A 21,332-nucleotide genomic window follows, 5' to 3' on the forward strand; every position below is an offset into this window, starting at 1 on the left:
GAAAGAAAAATAAGCAGTGTACACACATGTTCCCCACTTGTAGGTTCCCATTCAATCCACAGATTATTACATCATATCATCAGTTACCCAAATATATACATTTCAGCTGCTTTCTATTTTTTTTGTTACTCATGCCATAACGTCAGCTTAGTTGACCGTTATGTATTTGACGAGCACCACTGTTAGATGGTGAAATGGTACGAATGAATATCTGTATAGTGATAACAGGCTTTGAGATGCTGCAACAGAGCTGCACCATGGCAGGTTCCCAGATGACCTATGTATCTATATTGGGGTATGCAACAGTAGAGCTGCATCAGGATAGTCCAGCAACTGCATTTACAGTGCAAGATCAGGCTGTGAATGCTCACTGCCACCACATATCCATCTGAACAACCGGCGTCATATTCATTCTGATGGCACAGAAAGTATTCAAATCTAACTATTTCCACATTAAAAGCAAATCACAAGCTTTCTGTGTGGCATGCCAAAGTCAAGAATACACACCACATTGTGCGCCACTAACAGCAAAACAACTGCACAAGGCCTGAAGGTGACCAAATAGCTTTCTCATCATGACAGGGGAGGTTTGTTTTGATGCAATGGACAAGTGTTTATCATCCTAGTGTGCCTGTGCAGGACAGTCAAGATGTATTAAAACCGTCCTGTTTGGTAAATCAACAAATTATGTGGTAGTCCACTAGACCATACTAAAAATTCAGCCAAAGAGAAAGCTAGGGAGAGAGTACAATGTTGATGAATATGGATGAACAATTAACTGAAATACTATCGAAATTGCAGTTCAGCCAAGTGCAATATTCAAATCACTGAAGCTGCAGTTTTTTTGACAAATGTAAAATGTGACAAAACATTGTTGTAAATCAAGTATTATGGTGCAACAGAGATGCCCTGGCCTACAAATTACATTTTTTAGATGCAAGAGAATATGTTTGTTGGGTACAGAGTCAGACTCCTGCCTAAATCACGCCACCATCATTTTAATAGTTCTTTTTCAGTGAAAATGAAAACTCTAATGCAAAAAGAATCATTGCTACTTAAATCATGCACCATGTTGCAACAGCATCTGTAAAGACTCTGTAAAATTCATTGCAATATTATTTTTAACCTCATCATTCAGCCCTACTGATACATTTGCTCTACTTTTAATTAGGTACTGGATTGTTTCAGCCAACACTCATGCATGTGTTGTATAGCATAGCTTCCACATCATCTATTTTGTCGAGTATACTACTGCTTTTTGCTTTGTCTGTGCAGCTAGATGAGGCCACTTCCTAGGTATCCCACACCACCTAGCGAGCACATACTGAGTTGAGGATGGCACCTCAAACCATGAGCTGTCAACAGCACCATCTTTTTGGATCCAGGTGCAACACAAACGCAGTCCAATGAGTTTTCCCTCTTTGTTAGTCGTGCAGGGTGTTACCTACAGGTTGATCGCGGCACTATCACATGAAGCTTGCAAAGCTCGGGTTCATGGACAGAGCACATGCAGAGCCAGAGAGGAGCAATGAAAACTGTAAACAAAGGACCCTGTCACCTCTCAAGTCGGACCGAGAAACACGCCACTGCAAACGGGCGACACCCTGAGAGAAAAACGAAAGCCCGCTTGGACGACACAAAGGCTTCGGGACAATATAATCATATCAAATTGGGGTTTATAGCTATTGGTGTCACTCCGCCATGTCCCGCCATCTTGGACAGGCAGCCAGCCATTAACGTTACTTGTAACGTTTGTCAACTCGTTCACATTGACTTGAGTAACGATATCCAAACAGAGACAAACAACTACAGCCCGTCCACTCAATGTCTAACACCCACGTACACAGCTCCTAAAACAACACACCGCTGCAAATGCACATACAACGCAACTGCTAGTTGGCAGTAACCTCACCAGCCAAGCGGGCAGGCAGGCTGTGGTCGCTGCACACTGGAAGACAGCTAACGTTACACATCCAGACAACTTATTCCTCAGTTCACGGCTTCAAATGAGACTCTAAGTAATAAAGACAGGTCAAGACGCCACCAAACTTTCCTCATTAAACACTGCAATGTTTCCAACCTTCAAAAGAGTGCTAACGTAACACAAAACCGTGACGACGTTGTGTTATGGGGTGATGCCTTTGCAAGCAAACTGAGCTGGACAGAATAGCTACCGGGCTAACCGGGAAGAGTGGCTGCCAAACAAACATTAACTAATGTCCGTTAAAAAACAGAGGCACGGCTTGTCTGCCGAGCCGGACGGCAAAGCTGCGTAGCCGCAGGTGCAGGGTCGCTGTTGGTCGGTTGATGGTAGCTAGCAAGTTAACGTTAGCTGGCTGGCTAAAGAGGGGCTGCGGCTAGCTGGCCTTGCTCTGCTCAGCGAGAGGGCCTCTCACAATCACACTGACGGGCAACTTTGAGTGCACGTAAGCCGCCCTGGGTAACAGTTGTGGGGTTAGTGTGTGTCCAGCGGACCGGGGTCCTCCTTAGCTGTGAAATAGGTCCAGTTAGATTGGCTACCTTCACCAGCAGGGCCTTCGTTCTGGCGCCATCTTCATGAAGCCTCTGAAATCCAAACAGTGAGCTGCAAAGCAAGAAGACAACACAGGCGGCTCAGTATCACTTGCAGAGCGGCTCGGATAAAATTGTCGACACGAAAGCAAAGGAAACAATTTGATTTGGAATTGAACGTGTAGGCGTATGTGCGGGGTTACGGTTCCGACCTGTCAATCCCGACCAAACTGTCCCTCTCCTGGGCTGTCAGTGTCGGAAAGTCCTCCTCGGTTTCACTCGCTTTTCCCGCCGCCATTTTCTTTTCCTCATCACCACCAGAAGCCGAGCCGAGACTCCGAGCAGCAGCGCAGGCAGCAGCGGCGAGCGACACACCGCACGATTGCATGGAAAATCGCGACGCGGGGACAAGTAGTTTGCTCCGCCGAATCAAACAAGAAAAACTGAAAAAAACAAAACGAACAAAAACTTTTTTCCAGGGATGAAAAAAGATGCGATTCGATATAGTAAATCCTGTCCGTGGGGGTACAGAAGCGCTCTCCGGGGTAGCTCCTCAAACGTCACATTTTTTTAAACACAAAGTGATGTTGTGTCACTATTTAAATGCAAATTACTGAGTACAGTATCCAAGAAAGTGTGTATTTGACAATTAAAATCCGTTACAGCCACGAAGATAAAGTTGTTATAATTGTGTCACCCAAGCGAACCCACGCGCCGCTGTGGACACGCCCTCTCGTCCCTCCTCAGCCAATGGGAGCGCCCGGACCCCACCATATGACTTCCCTTGCTATATGATTTTTTTTGTCTTAAATATTCATATTCCCTCTGCAAACCACTCATCTACATTCCATGATTTTCTGGAAGCAATATTGCAGAAAAAAACAAAAATTAAAAAAAAAAAAAAAAACTTTGCTGAAAATGCCCGCCTTTACCGTGCATTCTTGCGCAAATTAAAATGCTTGACCAACTTTTCCGCTAACAATTATTTTTATAAGACGAAAAAAAAAAAATCCGTCATGTGCAATAACAAGTATTGACACTTGGATTGTCAGTTATCCCTCGTTTTCCCTCACAAAACCGGGCAAACGATGAGTGCAATGCATCACCACGACATTTGTGGCTTTCGCAGCATGCAACCTTTTCTTGCACTTCCCAAATCCCTCTCATAAGTCTGCGATATTGCAATATTTTTTCTAATAAAGTAGCTAAATTGCTGAGACTAATCATGCCAGATCAAAGCATTATAACTGACGTGGCATAGCGTCACGCGGAATGGGCGGGGCCTAATATTGTCAACATCCTGGTGACATAACTAGCTGCTCCAAAATGGCGGAGGTGGATCACAGGGAAGGTTGGTGACTTTGTTTGCTCGCAACACCGGCGAGATTACGGCAACTTTTTCCCCACTGAGTTTAACATCTTTATCATTGGACATATTAAATGACTTCAAATAAGGTCTGAAAGGGAATCTCTGGGCCCATAATATTTGGTTGGTGGCTATTTAACGCGAGCCAGTTAGCATTAGCTAGCCACAGATGGCAGTGTCTGCGTTAAAAAAAAAAAGCAGCATACAAGGCGCGTAATAGCCGAGCTGCCATTATATATAGTTGAAAGGATGACTGAACGATGTATTGGTATCGTACCGTTGTCTACGTATGAAAATGCGAGATATTAGTACCGCAAAAGGCAACGATATGGACGATACTAAAATTAGGGTTAGGATTAGCCTAATACAATGACTGGTCTGTTCTGATCAATAAAATACTTTGTGCAGTAGCTGCGTCTTCTACGTCCATTTGGCATAATTATACTGTTTTATTTATTTATTTATATATATATTTTTTGAAGAATGCTTAATTTTTTACTGTTTGCAACACTTAAAATTTCAAATAAGGGTGAAGCCACAGTCATATCGTATCGCTATTGAGATATCTCTCAAAAAATATCGAGGTATGTATGATTTTGTTTGTCCATATTTGTGAAGGTCTAGTTGAAACGTCACTGTGTCAAGACTTTTGGTTTGTGCAGATACATGGGGCCTCTGCAAAGTAACTTGATTCATTTTTGGAGCGTGTTCATGTGGGTGTGGTGCGTGCATGGTTTTTGAGTTGTAGGTATTTGGGTGAGGTGTGTTGTGCAGCAAAACGTTTTCCTCAAAAGCTGTCTACACATGGAAAGGCCTAGTTCTTTCTGATGTGGTGGTGGTGCTACTAAGGGAACTAACTCCAGTTCTCCTTCATGTTAGGTCAGGACGACCCAGAGAGTGAGGATGAGGTGTACGAGGTTGTGGACTTGACAGAGTATGCCCGGAGGCACCAGTGGTGGAGCAGGGTGTTTGGCAACAACTCTGGCCCGATCGCTGAGAAGTATTCCGTGGCCACACAGATCATGATGGGAGGGGTCACTGGATGGTAAGGCCTGGGGATCCTAGCTCACGTGGCACCTTTGAACCCGAGTCCAGCCCAGCACACACTTTGAAATTTACTTTGAAATTGGTCAAAAGGTCGAGTCGTGTACCAAAAAATAAGGCTTGACATGGCACACAGAAGACTGATGTGGTTTGATACTATCATGTTACTTGGGTGCCGATTCAATATGTATTGCAGTTCTGAAGTATTGCGATTCGATATTACAATTTATTGTGAATTTGTTTTTTGAATTATCCTCTAGTTTGTGGATGTAAAGTTCTGTAAAGCTGTGATTATCCTAAAAGTCACAGCAGGTTTATAGATTGACGTCAAGGTTCAAGAAATGGTCTCGCTACAATTAAATGTATAGTATGGGAGCTAACATTATTGCTCATGAATCAAATTGGTCTCATTGAGTCCACAAGAGTCTCAGCTTTCCAGTTAAACCCAATTTATGCAACTCCAAGACTGCTGAGGCCCCAGTTTGCACAGAAATACCATTTAACAATAGGCCAAATATGACATTTGTACTGCATGCAAAAAATGTTATAACAATAATATAATAATTCAGATGTCTTTAGGTCAGAGGTCGAGAGACCCTGTTGAAAATGGCCATGCCAGATTTCCCTGCACCAAAATTTAACCTAATTTTAAAGCAATATTTAGTCCCCTTGCCAACAACCTGGCATGACATGTTTGGTTCAAACAGATTCCTTAGGTTGTCTAGTTTCATATGATACCAACATGACATGATGTATATGATACCTTTACTTTAAATTAATTCAGTAATGTAAAAAAAAGAGATTAAAAATCGTTAAAAAAAAACAAACTATATATAAAGTCTTCATATAAACTCGAGGCCAAAACTCTCATTAAAATTCATGTGGCAGCATGGTGTTCAAAAACACTGCACAGACAGTTTGTTCACATTTATTAAATTGATCAGGTAGGAGCAAAGGTGTGCGTGCTGTAATTCTAATATTATGTTAAAGTAAATTTGAGATAGAGCAAGGTCTGGTTTATCCAGTTTTCGTCTCATTACTGTAATGGCATATTAATTAGCATTATATTAATTGTGTGAGGCAGCCATGAATGTCAGCTTTTATTTCTGTTGGTCAGGAGGTTGAGTTGATCATTAGTCTTAATGGCCATAGTCTGTTCAATAGTTTTGACAGACAGACCTATTTTAATTGTCACTGGTCTTGTCATACCTTTACATTTAAAAAAAATAAATAAATAATTAAAAAGCACTACCACTGCTCATTCTTGTCTGTGTTTTGAGCTCCTTGAGCCAAGATTAAATTGCAAGCCATTATTCTGTCAGTCAGCTGGTTGATCAAAGAGTTTAATCAACACAATTAGTTATGTTAAGAATCCTCCTGTCCTTTTTTCCACATCATATGCAGGTGTGCAGGTTACCTCTTTCAGAGAGTTGGGAAGATTGCTGCTACTGCTGTTGGTGGAGGGTTCCTCTTGTTGCAGGTAAGCATATCATAAGACAGTGTTTCTATAGTGTAAGCTGAAATGATGCATTGTTTGAGGGTCCTTTGATGTCTTGAGTGATAAACCAGCTATCATTTGTGAGCTTGACATTGTAACAGCTTCACTGGCCAGTGAAGATGCCAGCTGGCCAGCAGACTGGTAGGCTGGTTGCCTCTTTACAGCAGAAAGACTGCATTGTTTGTCAGCTGGCTTTAAATGGACATGGACCATCAGGGTACATATGAAGTGTAGCTAACTTAGTCACAATGACTTTTAGAGTTACAATACAGTTCATTTTTACCATTTTACAGTCCGATTATAGCAGAGCCAGTTGGTTGTCTTGGTTAATTATGCTTGGCTAACTAAAGGACAAGATGTTTAAATTTGGCTCTTCAGTGATCTGAAATAAGTTCTTTTAATTGGAAACAGGAAACAGGCACAACATTTTTCCCACATAGCATTGCTTTTCTCTCTTATTGTAGTTATGTTGGAAATGTATCAAGCTCTTTGGTGTTGAACAAAGAAGACTTTACATTTTGATAGTTTAATGAAACAAATCTCTGCACCCAGTAAGCAAAAGATTGCTATCACTTAGTAGCTTTCTATGCTGTCCAAGTCCTGGAGTTCACATGGGTGGATTGTTCTTGTGAGGTCTGTTTTCAGATTTGATCAAAACTTATCAAATTTTTAAATATGCTATTATTCAAATAAAAGCATCTGTGCCTAAAACTTGATGGACCATACAGCCTACTGGAGCAAATACAATAACAGAGAAAAGAAGATCACATCTCCATCATAGATAATGAAAAGGTTGATGCGTACTCCTCCAAAACCATTGCTGACATTAAAGCAAAGCAAATTTTAGGTTTCTATTAACATTATGAGTCATTTTAGGACCTCAACCTATAAAACGGTTTCAGTTATATCTGTGGGTTTGAAATAAGGGCTTATGAATTCAGTATTGGTTTTTTTTGTTTGTTTGTTTGTTTGTTTGTTTTTTTGTCCCTTAAAGGAATTTTATTGCAGACAGAATTAACAATGAAAAAGCATACAATAAAAGAACATAGCAAAAGCATTAAATACAATAAAATACATGACAAATCACCTCATCATAATACAATACACAGACTAGAGTTGAGAAATGAATACATGGTTGCTTAGTAGCATGTAAGTTATTATGCAGGCATATTGTGCAACTTTTTGTAGCACTGCAGATAATACCTACTGAGAATCTTGTCCTTGTCCTCTGCAGATTGCCAATCACAGCGGCTATGTGCAGGTGGACTGGAAGAAAGTGGAAAAGGATGTGAACAAAGCAAAGAAGCATCTGAAGAAGAAAGCAAACAAAGCAGCTCCTGAAATAAACTCTTTCATTGAGGAGGTAAAGGTATCTGTAACAAAACTTAATTTTTTCCCCACTTGCATCTCCTCGCTGCTCCCGACACACGAGCTGGCTCACTGTGACTTGCAATATTAAAAAAAAAAAGAAAGAAAGGGAAAGAAGAAATCAGATATTCCTGAACTGCATCTCTGCATGGTGGAAAAATAGTCAAGCTTTAACAATTGATTTGATGTGTGCCTATCCACTGGAATGGGTTTATTGGTAAAATATGTGTTTGTTGTTTTGTTTTGTTAAGGGGTGTATTATTTGGTACACAATGAATCAGCAATGCCCTCTAGTGTGCAGCTGGTCACATTACACCCATTGGCTGTGATACACAAAGCTAGAGAGAGATGGTGTACTCACAGATGGGTGCATGACCATGCACAGCAAGACCAGCTTGAATATTTTTACTTGAACCCATTTTCACTGCAGCCACTCGAGCCTAGGATCTGGTGAAAGTCTGAGCTTGTGGAATTAATGGGCGCAAGCATATTTGCCCAGGATTTTCCCGTTTACACACTGGGCATGTAGCAGATACTCTTATCTAGATTGACTTAGTGGAAATGGTTTTTGTTTTCAGTTCCAGGGAAAGGTGACTGAGCGCACATGTTCTTTCTCACCAACGCCCTCTATTTTATGCTTGTGGGACGTGGGAGCTGCCCAGGACAGCCACAGTCTTATCTGCTCATTCTCTTGTTTCTCTCTCCATTTTCTCTGCAGGCCACAGACTTTATAAAGAGGAACATCGTCGTGTCCAGCGGCTTCGTTGGCGGCTTTTTCCTGGGCCTGGCCTCTTAAAGCTGCTGAAAATGCTGCATTTACTGTGAATCCACTCACTTCATAGGATATTGTCATTGCCATCCCCCACCCCCCCCTCCTATTATTTACCTCTTTGCCCGAAGCGTGCATTGCTTCTTCTTTTTCATGAACTGAACAGGAGGTTTTTAGTCAAACACTAGAGCATGATGTATCGTGACAGTGGTGTTATCATGCAACATTGTTCCTCCTTCTCCTATTCTTCATTGCACCAGGCCTAGCTAATTATTTTCTGTGGGGGAGGACTGAGTGCACATTTTGAAGCAGGGGTACAATAGAGAATCGGGGTCTTTGGATTGTACTGTGAAAATTCATCTCTCACCTCTGCTGTTGGACCTATTATGGACTTGTGCCAGACTGCTGAGTATGTCAAGCTGCCACAAACACTGGTTTCCTTTTGTGTTTTGAAAACTGATTTGAGACTAGATTGCCCATCCCTTTGTCTGTATTTTGCAGGCTGATGCTGATCTTATATCAGTGAAACTTAATTAGCCTGTGTAGGCGCCTTTGTAAATACATAGCCAACCCCTGTGAACTGTAAATACACACACAAGAGGATGGCCGCAGGTTGCGAAGTCATCACCAGCCCAGATAACATTTTGTTTTTCCTGCGGCTGCTAACTTTGTCTGTTTTACAAACCATTTAATCAGGTTGGCAGACACAGTTCAGACACTTTGGCAGGGGATGAAAAAAAAGTTAGATTTTCGCCCTGTATGGGAGCTCTAACCAATATACAACACATATCATAAGCTTAAATGACAACTCTGAATTATGTGTAAATTTTCTCTACTTAACACTGAGTACAAAGACTACTAAATACAAAGAAGTATTCTATATTCCTCAGCCCCATGATGCTCTTTAATTAACGGACCAATGTCTGCTGCACCCTCACGAGCCAAATTCCAAAAGAGACACCAGTCATGTTATTAAAGGGCATGATGGAGCACTGGTCGTGATTCCTGCACCTTTGCTTTTGTCATTGTACAATTAGAAGTGTTAGTGTAGCAATAAGAGAACAGCGACGCTGCTGAGTCGTGTAATCACATAAATCATCTAGATAGCACACGCAGTTACAAGTCCAGTTCAGTTGCTTGGGAGTTATCGTTTGTTTTTGCCTTTATCTAACAGTGCAATATGATGTTTCAGCTTAACAGTGTTTCTGTTGAAGTGTCAAGTGTTTTTTGTATGGTCATACTCTCATTTGTTTTTATTGAATTTCTTTACTTTGATAACATTAACTAAGCTGGATGGATTTGATTGGTTGTCAATTTTGAAATAAAGTTGACTGGTTTGTTTTGAGTAACAGTACTAAAGAGTTATTTAATCATTTTATTTCATGGTTTTAATTGCTGTTACATAAATACATATGTAGGCTTCTACAGTGTTATAACAGTGATGTATGTGCAGTGGGGACTTTTTGGTAACCATAATAAAATAATATGAAATGTTTCTTCGTTTATAACTACAGCAGCAAGTCTGTAGACAATGATACATCACTGCTTGTATCATAGCGCTATTTACATTTCCTGCAATATTCCTAAGTACTCTTTGAGGGCATGGTGGCCTGCAGATTTTCATCACATGTGAACTGACTGAATGATAATGCCATCTGGCAAAAAAAACAAAACTTTCAAGCCTAAAAATATTTCAGTTAAAATACACAGAACATTATGCAATTTCACACAAAGGGAATCAATTTTCCCAGGGACACCTCAGTGAAGAACCGCAGTACTCCTATAGTACGTTTTACAGCGGTACTGTAATTTAACATTCTTAGTAGTTTCTATTTTAAATCCCAGATTTCAGGAACAATCTGGCTGGCCATTTAATTAGAAAGGAAATGTCTTCCTATTTTATGCCATCTAGGTCACATTACCCTCAAAGGAGCACTGGTCAGGTGGGTCATAAATCAAATCCTCACATGGACAGCCTTGACTAATGTGTTCTCTGATATGCCTTTATTACTCCAAAACAGTAGTATCTCAATATATTACAATGTGCTCCATACAAACATTGCTGGCACCTTCAAACAGTGGCCAAAAGACAAACAAGGATACAGCAAAATTAACAATATCAGTACAGCGCAACATGAAGTTAACAAAAAAAAAAAAAAAAAATCAAGTTCATAAAAAATTTCTCATTTGAATTTTGACACTAGATGAACTCCAAATTTCCTCACTGACACTTCACTGGCATTTTAATATGGCAAAGTAGACAGTGTGATTCAACATGAATAAAAGGGGTGTTCCTGGTACTGTCAATCATAATTGTGGCCACAAGATTTATTTCCTATGAAACAAAAAAGGTGCTATTATAGGGGAATATAAATGTCAAAAAGTCAAAATAATACCTGCTGGTCATGCTTCTGTTAAAATGATAAAGATATGAGAAAACAGCTGTTTCTTCAAATGAATGATGCAACCGCAGTATTGCTTTTCCTGTTGATGAAAGATCTTTCTTATTCAGATGGGCATTTTGAGAAGGGCACACTCCGTCAGCAGCATGAGGGTGGTGATCATGTAACTGCTGTTTGAGATCTGAAAAGGAAGGAAACATTAGAGCAGTACCCAGTTGTTTTTTTGGTAGAGTGACAGTTTTTTTTGTGCGTATTTGTCTTCTCAGTGGTTGTAAGCCAGTAAACAAAATTACTTCTTGGTATCTGAAATGACACTGAACAATAGGCCTGGCGAAAATACCCATCAGTGGAAAAATGTTGGTAGTGTGCCTCTAGTTATTGTCTGGTGAATTTCTGTTGTACAGAAACTCAGCTGACTAAATTACATGTTTTGAATGAATGAAGGGACAATGGCAGCAGCTCCCCACACGAAGCCACTATCAAGTATAAATACTATAATACTATAAAGCCTAAAAAAGGGAATCTTGATGCATTTTAGATGTAAAAACCTTGATGAACCTGCATACTGAATTGATACAGAATCAAACTGATACCAAAACAAGGGCAGAGGATGTTGTATTTTCCTGTAAAGCCCTTTGGGACAAATTTGTAATTTGTGATTCTGGGCTATACAAATGAATAAAATTGAATTGAATTGAATTGAATTGAATTGAATTGAACTGAATTGAATTGAATTGAATTGATTTTGTGAATCATATTCGCATCAAATCAGAAAAATTTGTGTCAATGACCAGTCCTGTCTCAAAATAAACATTTCTTCCCAGTATATGGGTGTGCTGGAGGGCATTTGTGCCAAAACAATCCGTGCATCATTCGTTCTTTCTATTTTCAATTGCCAATCAAAAATTAAAAAATGAAAAAGTGACTGGTTATTTTGTTATTTGTTTTTTAATCTAACACCAAAATCCAAAATATGCCTGGTTTTTCATAGTTCAATTTTAGGCTCGGATCAAAAATACGAAATGGAAAAACGGGAATCAGGACTGAATTTGATTTTATTATTTAATTGGTCCGGTTTACTGACCCAGACGTTTGGTAATGAGCAGTAGCTCACAGCAGATCACAGTAGCCAAGTGCATTCAGTCCCGCCACCCTGATCATCGCCACCATGGATAGTTATTACGTGTTGTTTCGAGGACCAAAGCGTGTAACTCTAAAAGAAGAGGACATGACAACCGAAAAAATCAGCTGAGCTGAGCGGCACCGGACGCTCACCTGTCAGATCCGGCAGACCTGACCGGGTGGGCGCAGTAGGGTACCGTCCGGTGCCGCGGCCGGCCCGCCTGATGCCGTCCGGTGCCGCGGCCGGCCCGCCTGATGCCGACCGGTGCCGCGGCCGGCCCGCCTGATGCCGTGGCCGACTGGCGCCGCGGTAGGAGTAGTAACATGGAAGGGCGCAAGCCAGTAATTTCGCCTAGGGCGGCAACATAGGCAGAACTGCCACTGTGCAATTTCACAGAAAAGGGCCGGGTTTCCCAGATCGGTCAAGAAGGTCTCCGGAGCTACTACCCATCACTGTTAAGAAGCTCAGCTGATTTTTTCGGTTGTCATGTCCTCTTCTTTTAGAGTCACACGCTTTGGTCCTCGAAACAACACGTAATAACTATCCATGGTGGCGGTGATCAGGGTGGCGGGACTGAATGCACTTGGCTGCTGTGATCTGCTGTGAGCTACCGCTCATTACCAAACGTCTGGGTCAGTAAACCGGACCAATTAAATAATAAAATCAAATTCAGTCCTGATTCCCGTTTTTCCATTTCGTATTTTTGATCCGAGCCTAAAATTGAACTATGAAAAACCAGGCATATTTTGGATTTTGGTGTTAGATTAAAAAACAAATAACAAAATAACCAGTCACTTTTTCATTTTTTAATTTTTGATTGGCAATTGAAAATAGAAAGAACGAATGATACACGGATTCAAAACGAATTTCTCCTGTGGAGTTGTCGAGGTTGACGTATAAATTTATCATGTGAGATGTTACCTTGATTTTGCCGTTGTGCTTGGCTGACCCCAGCGCGGTGGAGACCTGGTCCAGCCTTCCAGTCGACAGATCCACCCTGAAGTGTCTGTAGAAGTGGCACTTCAGCGCCTGCATGAACCTCATCACCTCCTCGATGCAAATACTCCCCCCGTCCTTCGCCATTGTGTCCCTGCCACCCTCAGTCTTTTCCTCGTCCTGGACGTCCTCCCTGATGCTCCTCCACAGCTCCCAGGCGTCTTGCGGGTGAAGAGTGTAGGTGACCTCCAGCGGTGGCACGACCGGCAAAGTCCACATCAGCTTGAGGTGCTGGATGTTGAACTCGGAGTGGCAGTTTGTCCATAAAGCCACCAGCCACTCAAGGTTTGTGGTATTGATTTCCAAGGGGCCAAAGCAGCAGTCGAACATCCTTTGGAACCAGGACTTGACCAGTGAGGTGAGCCACTCGGCCCCACTGCTGCAAAACAACGGCAGGCAGACAAAGTCCTCTGGGAGCGAGCGCAGGTAGTCGGGGCTGCCGCTGATGCAGGCCAGCCAGCCGCTCCACACAGACCTCATGGGCTTCTCCTGCCCGGCAAACACAGGCTTTGAATGGATCTGCGGTCAGGGGAAAGAAAGGGTCCAATTCAAAATGGCAATATCCAGTCTCATAGCTGAAAGGTGCAACATGTAGGACTTTTAAACATCATCATGTCATTAGTATAAACGGCATAAATAAATGAAAACCACAGTTGCATCAAATGGTAGCCTCAATCTCATACATGAATAAAGGCATATCATGAAAGCGATGATATAAATCAGTGTTTTCATTTTGCATCAATGATAATGAATCATTGATCATTAAATTTACACATCGATCCAGATCAATGGATCAGACTTAAACCGCTAGTTGTCAGTGGTCATGTTTTCTTAAAAGCAGGACCATGTTATGAGGAAGACTGTGAAGGGAATTCTTACGTGCATATAATTATGTTTGTTTATCCTTTATCACGTTTACCCCTTATCTTTTATTGCTTAAATAGGTGCCACAAACGTATATGTAACAGAACAAAGGCAGTGCCATAAAATGGTTTCTCTATATGGTTATTGTTAACTGTCAGCCTATGAAAGGCCAAGGCAGATGGTCTGTGGGAAAGAAGAGGTGGAAAACTACTGAGTGAAGCAAGTGTGTGTACGCAGAATGCGAGAAGACATAACAAACAGCTTTGGCCTGCTGGAAAAATCAACAGAGCAGGGGATACCAGATCATAACGAGAAACAGAACTAGAGTATGAATCTGCTCGCTGTTTGGGGCACAGCGAGGTTGATTTCTTGTGTGCCATGCTCTGAGCATTATTAAACTGTGACAATACTGTGAGAGCTTTTGTTCCTCATTGTTGCCAGACTGGAATTAGCAATAATTGCCACACAAGGACAAACATGTTGGAAGTGATTTTGCTTTTGGGCTTTCACTCGTGACACCATCTGCCCTTCTGTCTGCAAGCTTTAGCGCCATTTGTCCTGTTCTTGTTTTGTGCCATAAAATAATCCAGAAGATTTCCAGATCTGACCCTGTGGCACAAATTGTAAAATGCAGCGTAGAATGCTGCAGAGACTGCCAATCTTCTTGGCAGTTTTGTTTGTTTATGGTAACTCTACTGTCTCAAAATCAGTGTGGTAAGATGCCTGGTCATATCTAGTCAACAATGTGTTGGATCTACTGAGGCATCTCCTAAAATACCAGTCGACTTTGTCGCTATCCTCTATAGTAAGCTGGCTGAGTCAAGCTGTCATGGTTGTAAAATCATGACAATTGTTTCAGGTGACTTAATAATTGTCATGACAGTGCTGACGAATTGTGTTTTAAACATATTTAAACACATAAAATATTTAAACACAAGTTTGCTTGCCTTGGAACCAGATTTTGTCCATCCGTGTGATCCAGATTGGAAATGAAGAACTGTGATTGCATGCAGCTTTCAAAAAATGGTCTCACTACAATGAAATGGCTCCTATGGGGGCTAACATCATCACATAAATAGTTATATGGCTCAATGAATCCACAAGAGTCTCAACTTTCCAATCAAATCCAATTTATGCAACTCCAAGACTATTTAGGCCCCAGTCTGCACAAATGCATCATTTTACAACAGGCAAAAAGAACACATTTGTATTGCATGTGAACAACTGCATGGTTTGTGTCCCAAACTGCATGAGATTAGAATTTGGTGGGCATGTCTGGAAAGGGAGATCCATGGGTAGCCATAGAACCCATTTGCATTGATATCTTGAGGTCAAAGGTCAAGGGACAACCTCGAAAATGCCAGTTTTTGCCAAAATTTAGCCTAACTTTGGAGCAATATTTTGCCCCTTTGCTGACAACCGAACACGACATGCTTGGTACCAATGGATTCCTTAGGACGTAATTGTTTCATATGATTTAAGTGATATTTAATTGATTTTTTCTCCACCCCTATTAGAAGACATCAGACCTGTGACACATGGGCAAGGAAAAAGTAGTTCAGAACTTGGGCACTTTCAGCTGCAGACTGAATGTAGCTGTGAGTGGCTGCTGTCTATCACTACAGAGGCCTGCGCTTACCTGTACGAAGACAGACTCTGCATCATCATCTGTCTCCACCATCCCCTGCAGCACAGAGAAGGAGACTCTGAAGCTGCTGTCTGCTCCCTCCATACCCACCGCCAAGCCCTGCTGACGCTCTGCTACAATAAATGCCTGCAGCTGCCTGGAGTAGCTCTTCAGCTGCTTGTGTCTGAACTGGTGGAGTGGGGTGACGTACGACAGCTGCCACTCCTTTTTCACCAGTAAGGCCAGCTGCTCGGGGCTCACCTTCTCCTTTGAGGGGTGAGGAGAAGATTGAATGAGGAAGAGAAGGCAAGAAGTTTACCACAAAGTAATCCAGTTCAGAATCATAATCATAATTCAAAAGATTGACTGAAAGAAAAAGAGACACTGAGCATTTTAATAAGAGGAATGGAGGTTTAGTTGCATGTCCAGAAAAACTGAGATCACTCACAGTGATACTGTGAGACTTTGGAGCTCTTCTGCTGGTGGTGAGCCTGCGTGCGGTCAAACCTGAGGTGAGGCTGAGGTATGAGGCAGCTCCAAGACAGCTGTGGTACGACCGCCGGTAACTCTTACTCCTGCTCCTCCTCGGGGCCACAACACTGCTGAGAGGAGTCCTTGCCATGCTGAAGACGACACACAGATCGTGACCTCAGCTTCCTTTAAAATGTAACCTCAGTACCCCTTAAAGTTGAGTATACATTTTCACTTCACTTGTGCTAGTGATGACATCGCCTCTGAATTAATAACATGTCAATTTGTGATGCTGTGACCACATTCTCTTATACAGCAAGTGAAAATGACTGGTCTAGCCCATATGTAATTTTTACATATTTGTTCAGTTTCCCCTTTTTCCATACAATAACATACTATCAGATATCCATGCAACTGGCCACTGTACAATTTAGCAGGTTAATGGGCCTCCGCAGTAATTTCTGAATTATTACTCATGGGGAAACTTGCACCTTATTATATAGTGAGCAGCCAAGCATGAACTGTGGTCAAATATTTTTTGCAAATAAACTGCCTTCTTAAAATTAGCCTTCATGCACTGCTTTAACAGCTACTGTGTCGTATTCCCAAGTCAATCTACATAGTCTGAGGCACCTGTTTTTTGGAGACGTGCGAATTCCATTAAAAAAATATTGTTGTTTGCCATGGCCAAGCTTATTGGTAAAATGTATACGCCTGGTATAGCATTAACGAATTTTAACGAATGATTAGACTATTCTGGTAAATTCGGCATGTAGATAATCCCCAAAGCAGGGCTATATTTCAATAAACGTCCATCTTTAACATGGTTCACAGCGTTCATTGTCATGCTTCAGATGTTTAATGTTATTTGAATGGAAAACTGTGTGAATGAAATGAAAACCACGTCTAAAAACGTGGACTAAGTGCAGCTTGGGATATTTCACGTACGCCGAATTGGAAAGGGCATATTAATGATTCACAAAATATCTTGGTATGACATTTTACTTTACATTTAGGTTGCCAGACATGTTTTCCTATACACAAACATATAATCATTGAATGGAGTGTGGAGTGCGGAATATATCGGACAAGAGTAAACATAATACCTTAGTGACAAAATTAGTCAGTATTCGAGCTGTAACCAAGGCGAAATCAACTGCGAAAATGTTAGCCTACCGCTGTGTTATTGAATAGATATAGAAATGTACCTGTTTCGTCGCTCCATGCCTGAGATAAAAACAATGTCCCGATAACAGGAAACAAATTTTGAACATCGCGCTTTTCCGCGAAACTACGGAGTTCTCCGACCAGCCAATCAGCGCATAATTCAACCAGGAAGTAGTGTTGGGATATTTTCCTAACTTGCCAACCTGAACCTGACCATCTCCTTGTGAACTTTCTAATAGGCCAGCTGTATTGTTTTTAAATTTCATGCCCAAACTAATAGCCGTTAGGTAGCCCTATAATAGAGAAAACTGACTAAATTTGTTCTCAAAAAACTGAGGGATGAGGTTTAATTTCACCATAACTTATTACACAAGAAATTGTTAACGAGAAACATGTTATTCTTTAAACAATGTTTTAATCTCACAGCACTGGATTGAGGAAAGAGGCCCAGACTGCACATTATCCTCCTGTTATTTTAATTAATGCATGACTTTTGGCTGTGCATTAATCTACTTTTGATTATCAGACCAACAAACTTTGAATCCATTTGTTGATTGCATTGTTCAAGTATGGCATCTGAACAAAATAGCTTAGAGGCTTCTGATATGAATAAAAGAGCCTCCACCAAATTGCACTGGCATTTCTCCACGAAGAATAGTGTTACATTCCTAAGCATCAAGGCTTACAGCGAATAGATGTCCTAAAACTAAAAAATATATGTTTATTGATATAACAAAGCTGTTTTAGCTGTTAAGTCCAGAACATTGCAGTTTATGTGGATGTCTCTTAATTCTCTCCTGTGTCTAGCTGTGTACTTTATAGAACTGAGAGTGGATGAATTTAGAAAATAATATGAGCTTCAAAAAGTGTAACAAAAGTAGTGTAAGATAGAAAAGCTGCAATAGAAATAACAGCCTGAATAAACAGCATTTCAAGATTGCAAAATACGTATAGTAACTACAGCACAGAATTACAAGTACAATTACACTAGTGATGCAAGAGACAAAATTATGTTCCACTGGTCCAAAGTATATTTTGTTATGGTGCTCGTTCTGAGATAATGTCTCTATGTCCCTCTCTCTCTCTCTCTCTCTCTCTCTCTCTCTCACACACACACACACACACACACACACACACACACACACACACACACACACACTACCTCTCTTTCTCCCTCCCTATGTGAACATCTCTGTGTGCATTGGACTAAAGTTTGTTCAGCTAAATGAAGGAAGACAGTGAGCAATGGCCAAATCGAAGCAGATGGATGCATGGACGCACGTGTTTGCATGCGTGTGTGCAAGTGTGTGTGTGTGTGTGTTTTCATCGTAGCTGCCAGTAACACATGCAACCATCACAACGGCTCCCCTCCCTGTTACCATGGAAACTAAACTCTTCCCTTTTTTCCTCCTTGTGGTGATTCCTCACTTCCTTTCTTTCGTTCCCCATATTCTCTTCCTCTATCCCTCCGGTTGCCCTAACACTGTATCTCTCTGCCTCTCTCTTTCTGTGTGTGTGTGTGTTTGTGTGTGTGTGTGTATGTGTGTGTGTGTGTGTGTGTGTGTGTGTGTGTGTGTGTATGTGTGTGTTAGAAGGAAGGGCGTTCCATAGCCTACATGTACATTACATACATATGATGACCACATCATCAGCCAATCAGATCGCCAATAGCTGCTCCGGGGCTTCAGCCAATGAGAGAAGCTTCCAGATGATGTGCGAGCAGAAGGGATGCAGCGCCATGGAAACTGCAGAGCGTGCCGCGACGGAACAGCGCGCTCTAGTGGCACCAGATGTCATTACACAGCCCGGTCTAATGCTCAAAGCTGCTGCACTTCTCAGCTCAAAGTTGTTTTACTGTTGTTAGTTTCATGAAAGAATGGACGATTTAATTATCTTCATGTTTCTAAAAAAAGTAATGAAATAGCTTCGAATCATTTTAGAGCGTGTTTTTATCTTGCAAGTTCTGTGGTGGAGTTTACATCACCAGGGCAGATCAGAAAGGGTCAGGCAAAATTATACCAAACTGACATTCAGATAATTGTGCAAACTTGACACTGATCCTGATGGCTGTGATGATGACACTTGTGTGGCAAATCCATCTGTACTTCACTGAAGTGTGAGGCAAGTCTGTATCTAGAGGCAGTCTTTTCTTCAGATTTCAAATACACCATGGCTCTGGAAAATAATTCTTTTCTTAATAATGATTTAGAGAAAAATTAAGTTTATTTAAGAGTTTAATTTATTTGGTTCAGCTGAAGGAATTTGAAGACTCAGGCAGAACGCTCATATTACTGGACCCTGATTGGTCAACTGCACCAGTTTCTCTAATTAAAGTGAGGTAAATATGCTGAATCCTCTGTAATTTTGGAGGCATTAAAGACAAACTCTAGCTGTGATGTGTCTGGAGTTAGCCTGAAAGTTCCAGTAAAAATAAAATGAAATAAAACAAAGCCAAATTTTTGGAATGTGAATGACTCATAATTATCAACTATCTCATTATAGGAGCAGCAGTCTCAAATTGCTATCCATGTCATTTTCAGTGACTGATCTTGTAGACATTTGTCTGATCCCGAATATGTCTTTAGGAAATATGAGGAGATTTACAAATACACAATATCTGAAGTAATGAGTGCCTATTAATAAATCATTTACACTATGTCACTGACATAAACTGTACCTTCTCACAGTACCTCACCTCTTCTAACTGTAATCTGGCCTATAATACCCAAAAGATGACTGATAACAGTTTGTAACCTAACAGATGAAATATACAACATGCAAAGCTCTTTGGATTGGTTTTGCCACTGAATTGCTCATGCATACAACACGAACAATGTCACAATGTTAATTCAGAAACAAATCCTGATATCCACACCGTAATAATTCATGGAAATTAACTGCTAATTTCTCTGGTGTAAAGCTTGCTGAAAAATTTATATATTGAGACATTTTTTGGTCTATTAAACAAATTATTCATGACACAGAAAATGAAAATTGATCAAATGATCTCATCTCTCCACAAGGTTGCCTGCTTCATTGTACCCTCCTTCTGCATATATTCTTGCTCTCTCTGCTTTCAGAGCTCGGCTAGTATTTCACATTAATTTTGTTGAGATTGTGCTGGAATGTATTTCATTAGAGGATGTGCAAGATCTGTCAATTTGGGACAACACTTGAGCTGAGCTGATTCCTTTAATCACCTGCAGGGGGCATTACCAATACATCTCAGTGCCTCTCTTCTTACCTCGGGACATTTCACCTGCCTCTCTGCACCTGCATCAGAAAAAAAGCACTGCACAACAGTGTAATGAAAGAAAATGAGACGTACCTCACACGCCCTTTTAATATTGCTAATTCATTTTAGCCTACCTGCCACACGCAGATCTGACTTTCCACAAACCTCTGCATGTTTTAAATACTCAGAAAAAATATCCTGAAATATTTCAACCTTTGTTATTGGCAAAAAACTGAGTTTCTAACAGTTATCAGGGACAACAAAATAAATTCACTAACACAAAACTGATAGGAGTTTATCACAGGTGCGCCCATTTGATTTGTTTGTTGTTGTTATATATGATCAAGTGTGAGATGTTTATATTTTTTGTGCAAAGTTAATGTTGACTAGATTGAAACATGAGCGAAATAGACTTCACTGTCGCCGTATTACTGTCCACACCTGAAATAAATGAAAAAAAAAAAAAAAAAAAAAAAAATCTGTGCTGGGGGCCATTTGGGAATTCTTCCACCCCTGGGAATTTGGGCTTCACTCAAGGAAACTGCAGTCATGAAATTTTGTTTCTTCCAGGAGAAAATACTCTCGTTTTTTGCAGCCGAGAGGGAGTCATTGAGAGAGACAATTTGGCACAATAAAAGGAGGTAATTTAGACAATTTAGATAGGAATAATGTGCCTGTTGTGAGGCTCGGGAGATGACAAGGGGAAAGGCTGACGTAAGGTGATGAGTTTAGATGGTCGACGCTTGCGCGGGATACACTGGATGCGACCGTGGAGGAGATTAGGAAACTGTGCGTACACGGAGCCGCACCGGCCGCCATCTTGGCTCCGCTGACACCGAAACAACACGGGAGCCTGGGGCATGCTGGAGCGGCCATTCCGGCTCTTGGACG

The 21,332-nt window shown here is 41.1% G+C and overlaps 3 protein-coding genes across 5 annotated transcripts in view; 1 reads left to right on the forward strand and 2 right to left on the reverse strand.

Moving 5' to 3' along the window:
- The window catches only part of LOC115375583 (histone demethylase UTY-like), a 48,130-nt gene extending 44,876 nt beyond the window's left edge, over positions 1 to 3,254 (reverse strand). For both annotated transcript variants that reach the window (XM_030075040.1, XM_030075032.1), the window contains exons 1-2: positions 2,724 to 3,254; positions 2,521 to 2,584 (exon numbers count right to left, since the gene is read on the reverse strand). In XM_030075040.1, the coding sequence (XP_029930900.1) occupies positions 2,521 to 2,584; positions 2,724 to 2,899 (240 nt within the window). In that variant the 5' untranslated portion in view covers positions 2,900 to 3,254. The remainder of the gene's footprint in view (positions 1 to 2,520; positions 2,585 to 2,723) is intronic.
- Positions 3,255 to 3,741: 487 nt separating this feature from the next.
- Positions 3,742 to 9,910, forward strand: LOC115375597 (FUN14 domain-containing protein 1). Of its 2 annotated transcripts, none has more exons than XM_030075051.1 (5): positions 3,742 to 3,862; positions 4,757 to 4,922; positions 6,326 to 6,401; positions 7,654 to 7,788; positions 8,506 to 9,910. In XM_030075051.1, exons 1-5 carry the CDS (start codon positions 3,838 to 3,840, stop codon positions 8,581 to 8,583), a joined length of 480 nt encoding a protein of 159 aa, XP_029930911.1. In that variant the 5' UTR covers positions 3,742 to 3,837; the 3' UTR covers positions 8,584 to 9,910. The 2 variants fall into 2 exon arrangements, with proteins under 2 accessions (XP_029930911.1, XP_029930920.1); XM_030075060.1 differs by having other exon boundaries at positions 3,838 to 3,862; positions 7,654 to 7,782.
- Positions 9,911 to 10,538: 628 nt separating this feature from the next.
- LOC115373501 (centromere protein L-like) lies at positions 10,539 to 17,386 on the reverse strand. Its single transcript, XM_030071938.1, has 5 exons — positions 17,248 to 17,386; positions 16,017 to 16,191; positions 15,581 to 15,835; positions 13,003 to 13,596; positions 10,539 to 11,139 (listed from the first exon to the last, which is right to left on the reverse strand). Exons 1-5 carry the CDS (start codon positions 17,262 to 17,264, stop codon positions 11,065 to 11,067), a joined length of 1,116 nt encoding a protein of 371 aa, XP_029927798.1. The 5' UTR covers positions 17,265 to 17,386; the 3' UTR covers positions 10,539 to 11,064.
- Between the last annotated feature and the right edge of the window lie 3,946 nt (positions 17,387 to 21,332).

This window comes from Myripristis murdjan, chromosome 2 (assembly GCF_902150065.1).
Source record: "Myripristis murdjan chromosome 2, fMyrMur1.1, whole genome shotgun sequence".
Lineage (NCBI taxonomy): Eukaryota > Metazoa > Chordata > Actinopteri > Holocentriformes > Holocentridae > Myripristis > Myripristis murdjan.

Excerpts from the sequence above, each read along its gene's own strand:
- LOC115375597 (XM_030075051.1), top strand. The coding sequence starts at position 3,838 with ATGGCGGAGGTGGATCACAGGGAAG. Across the intron at positions 4,923-6,325 it reads ATGGGAGGGGTCACTGGATG|GTGTGCAGGTTACCTCTTTC; the intron begins GTAAGGCCTGGG and ends CATCATATGCAG. Across the intron at positions 7,789-8,505 it reads CTTTCATTGAGGAGGTAAAG|GCCACAGACTTTATAAAGAG; the intron begins GTATCTGTAACA and ends TTTTCTCTGCAG.
- LOC115373501 (XM_030071938.1), bottom strand. Across the intron at positions 13,597-15,580 it reads CAGAGTCTGTCTTCGTACAG|ATCCATTCAAAGCCTGTGTT; the intron begins GTAAGCGCAGGC and ends CCCTGACCGCAG. Across the intron at positions 11,140-13,002 it reads AGCACAACGGCAAAATCAAG|ATCTCAAACAGCAGTTACAT; the intron begins GTAACATCTCAC and ends CTTCCTTTTCAG.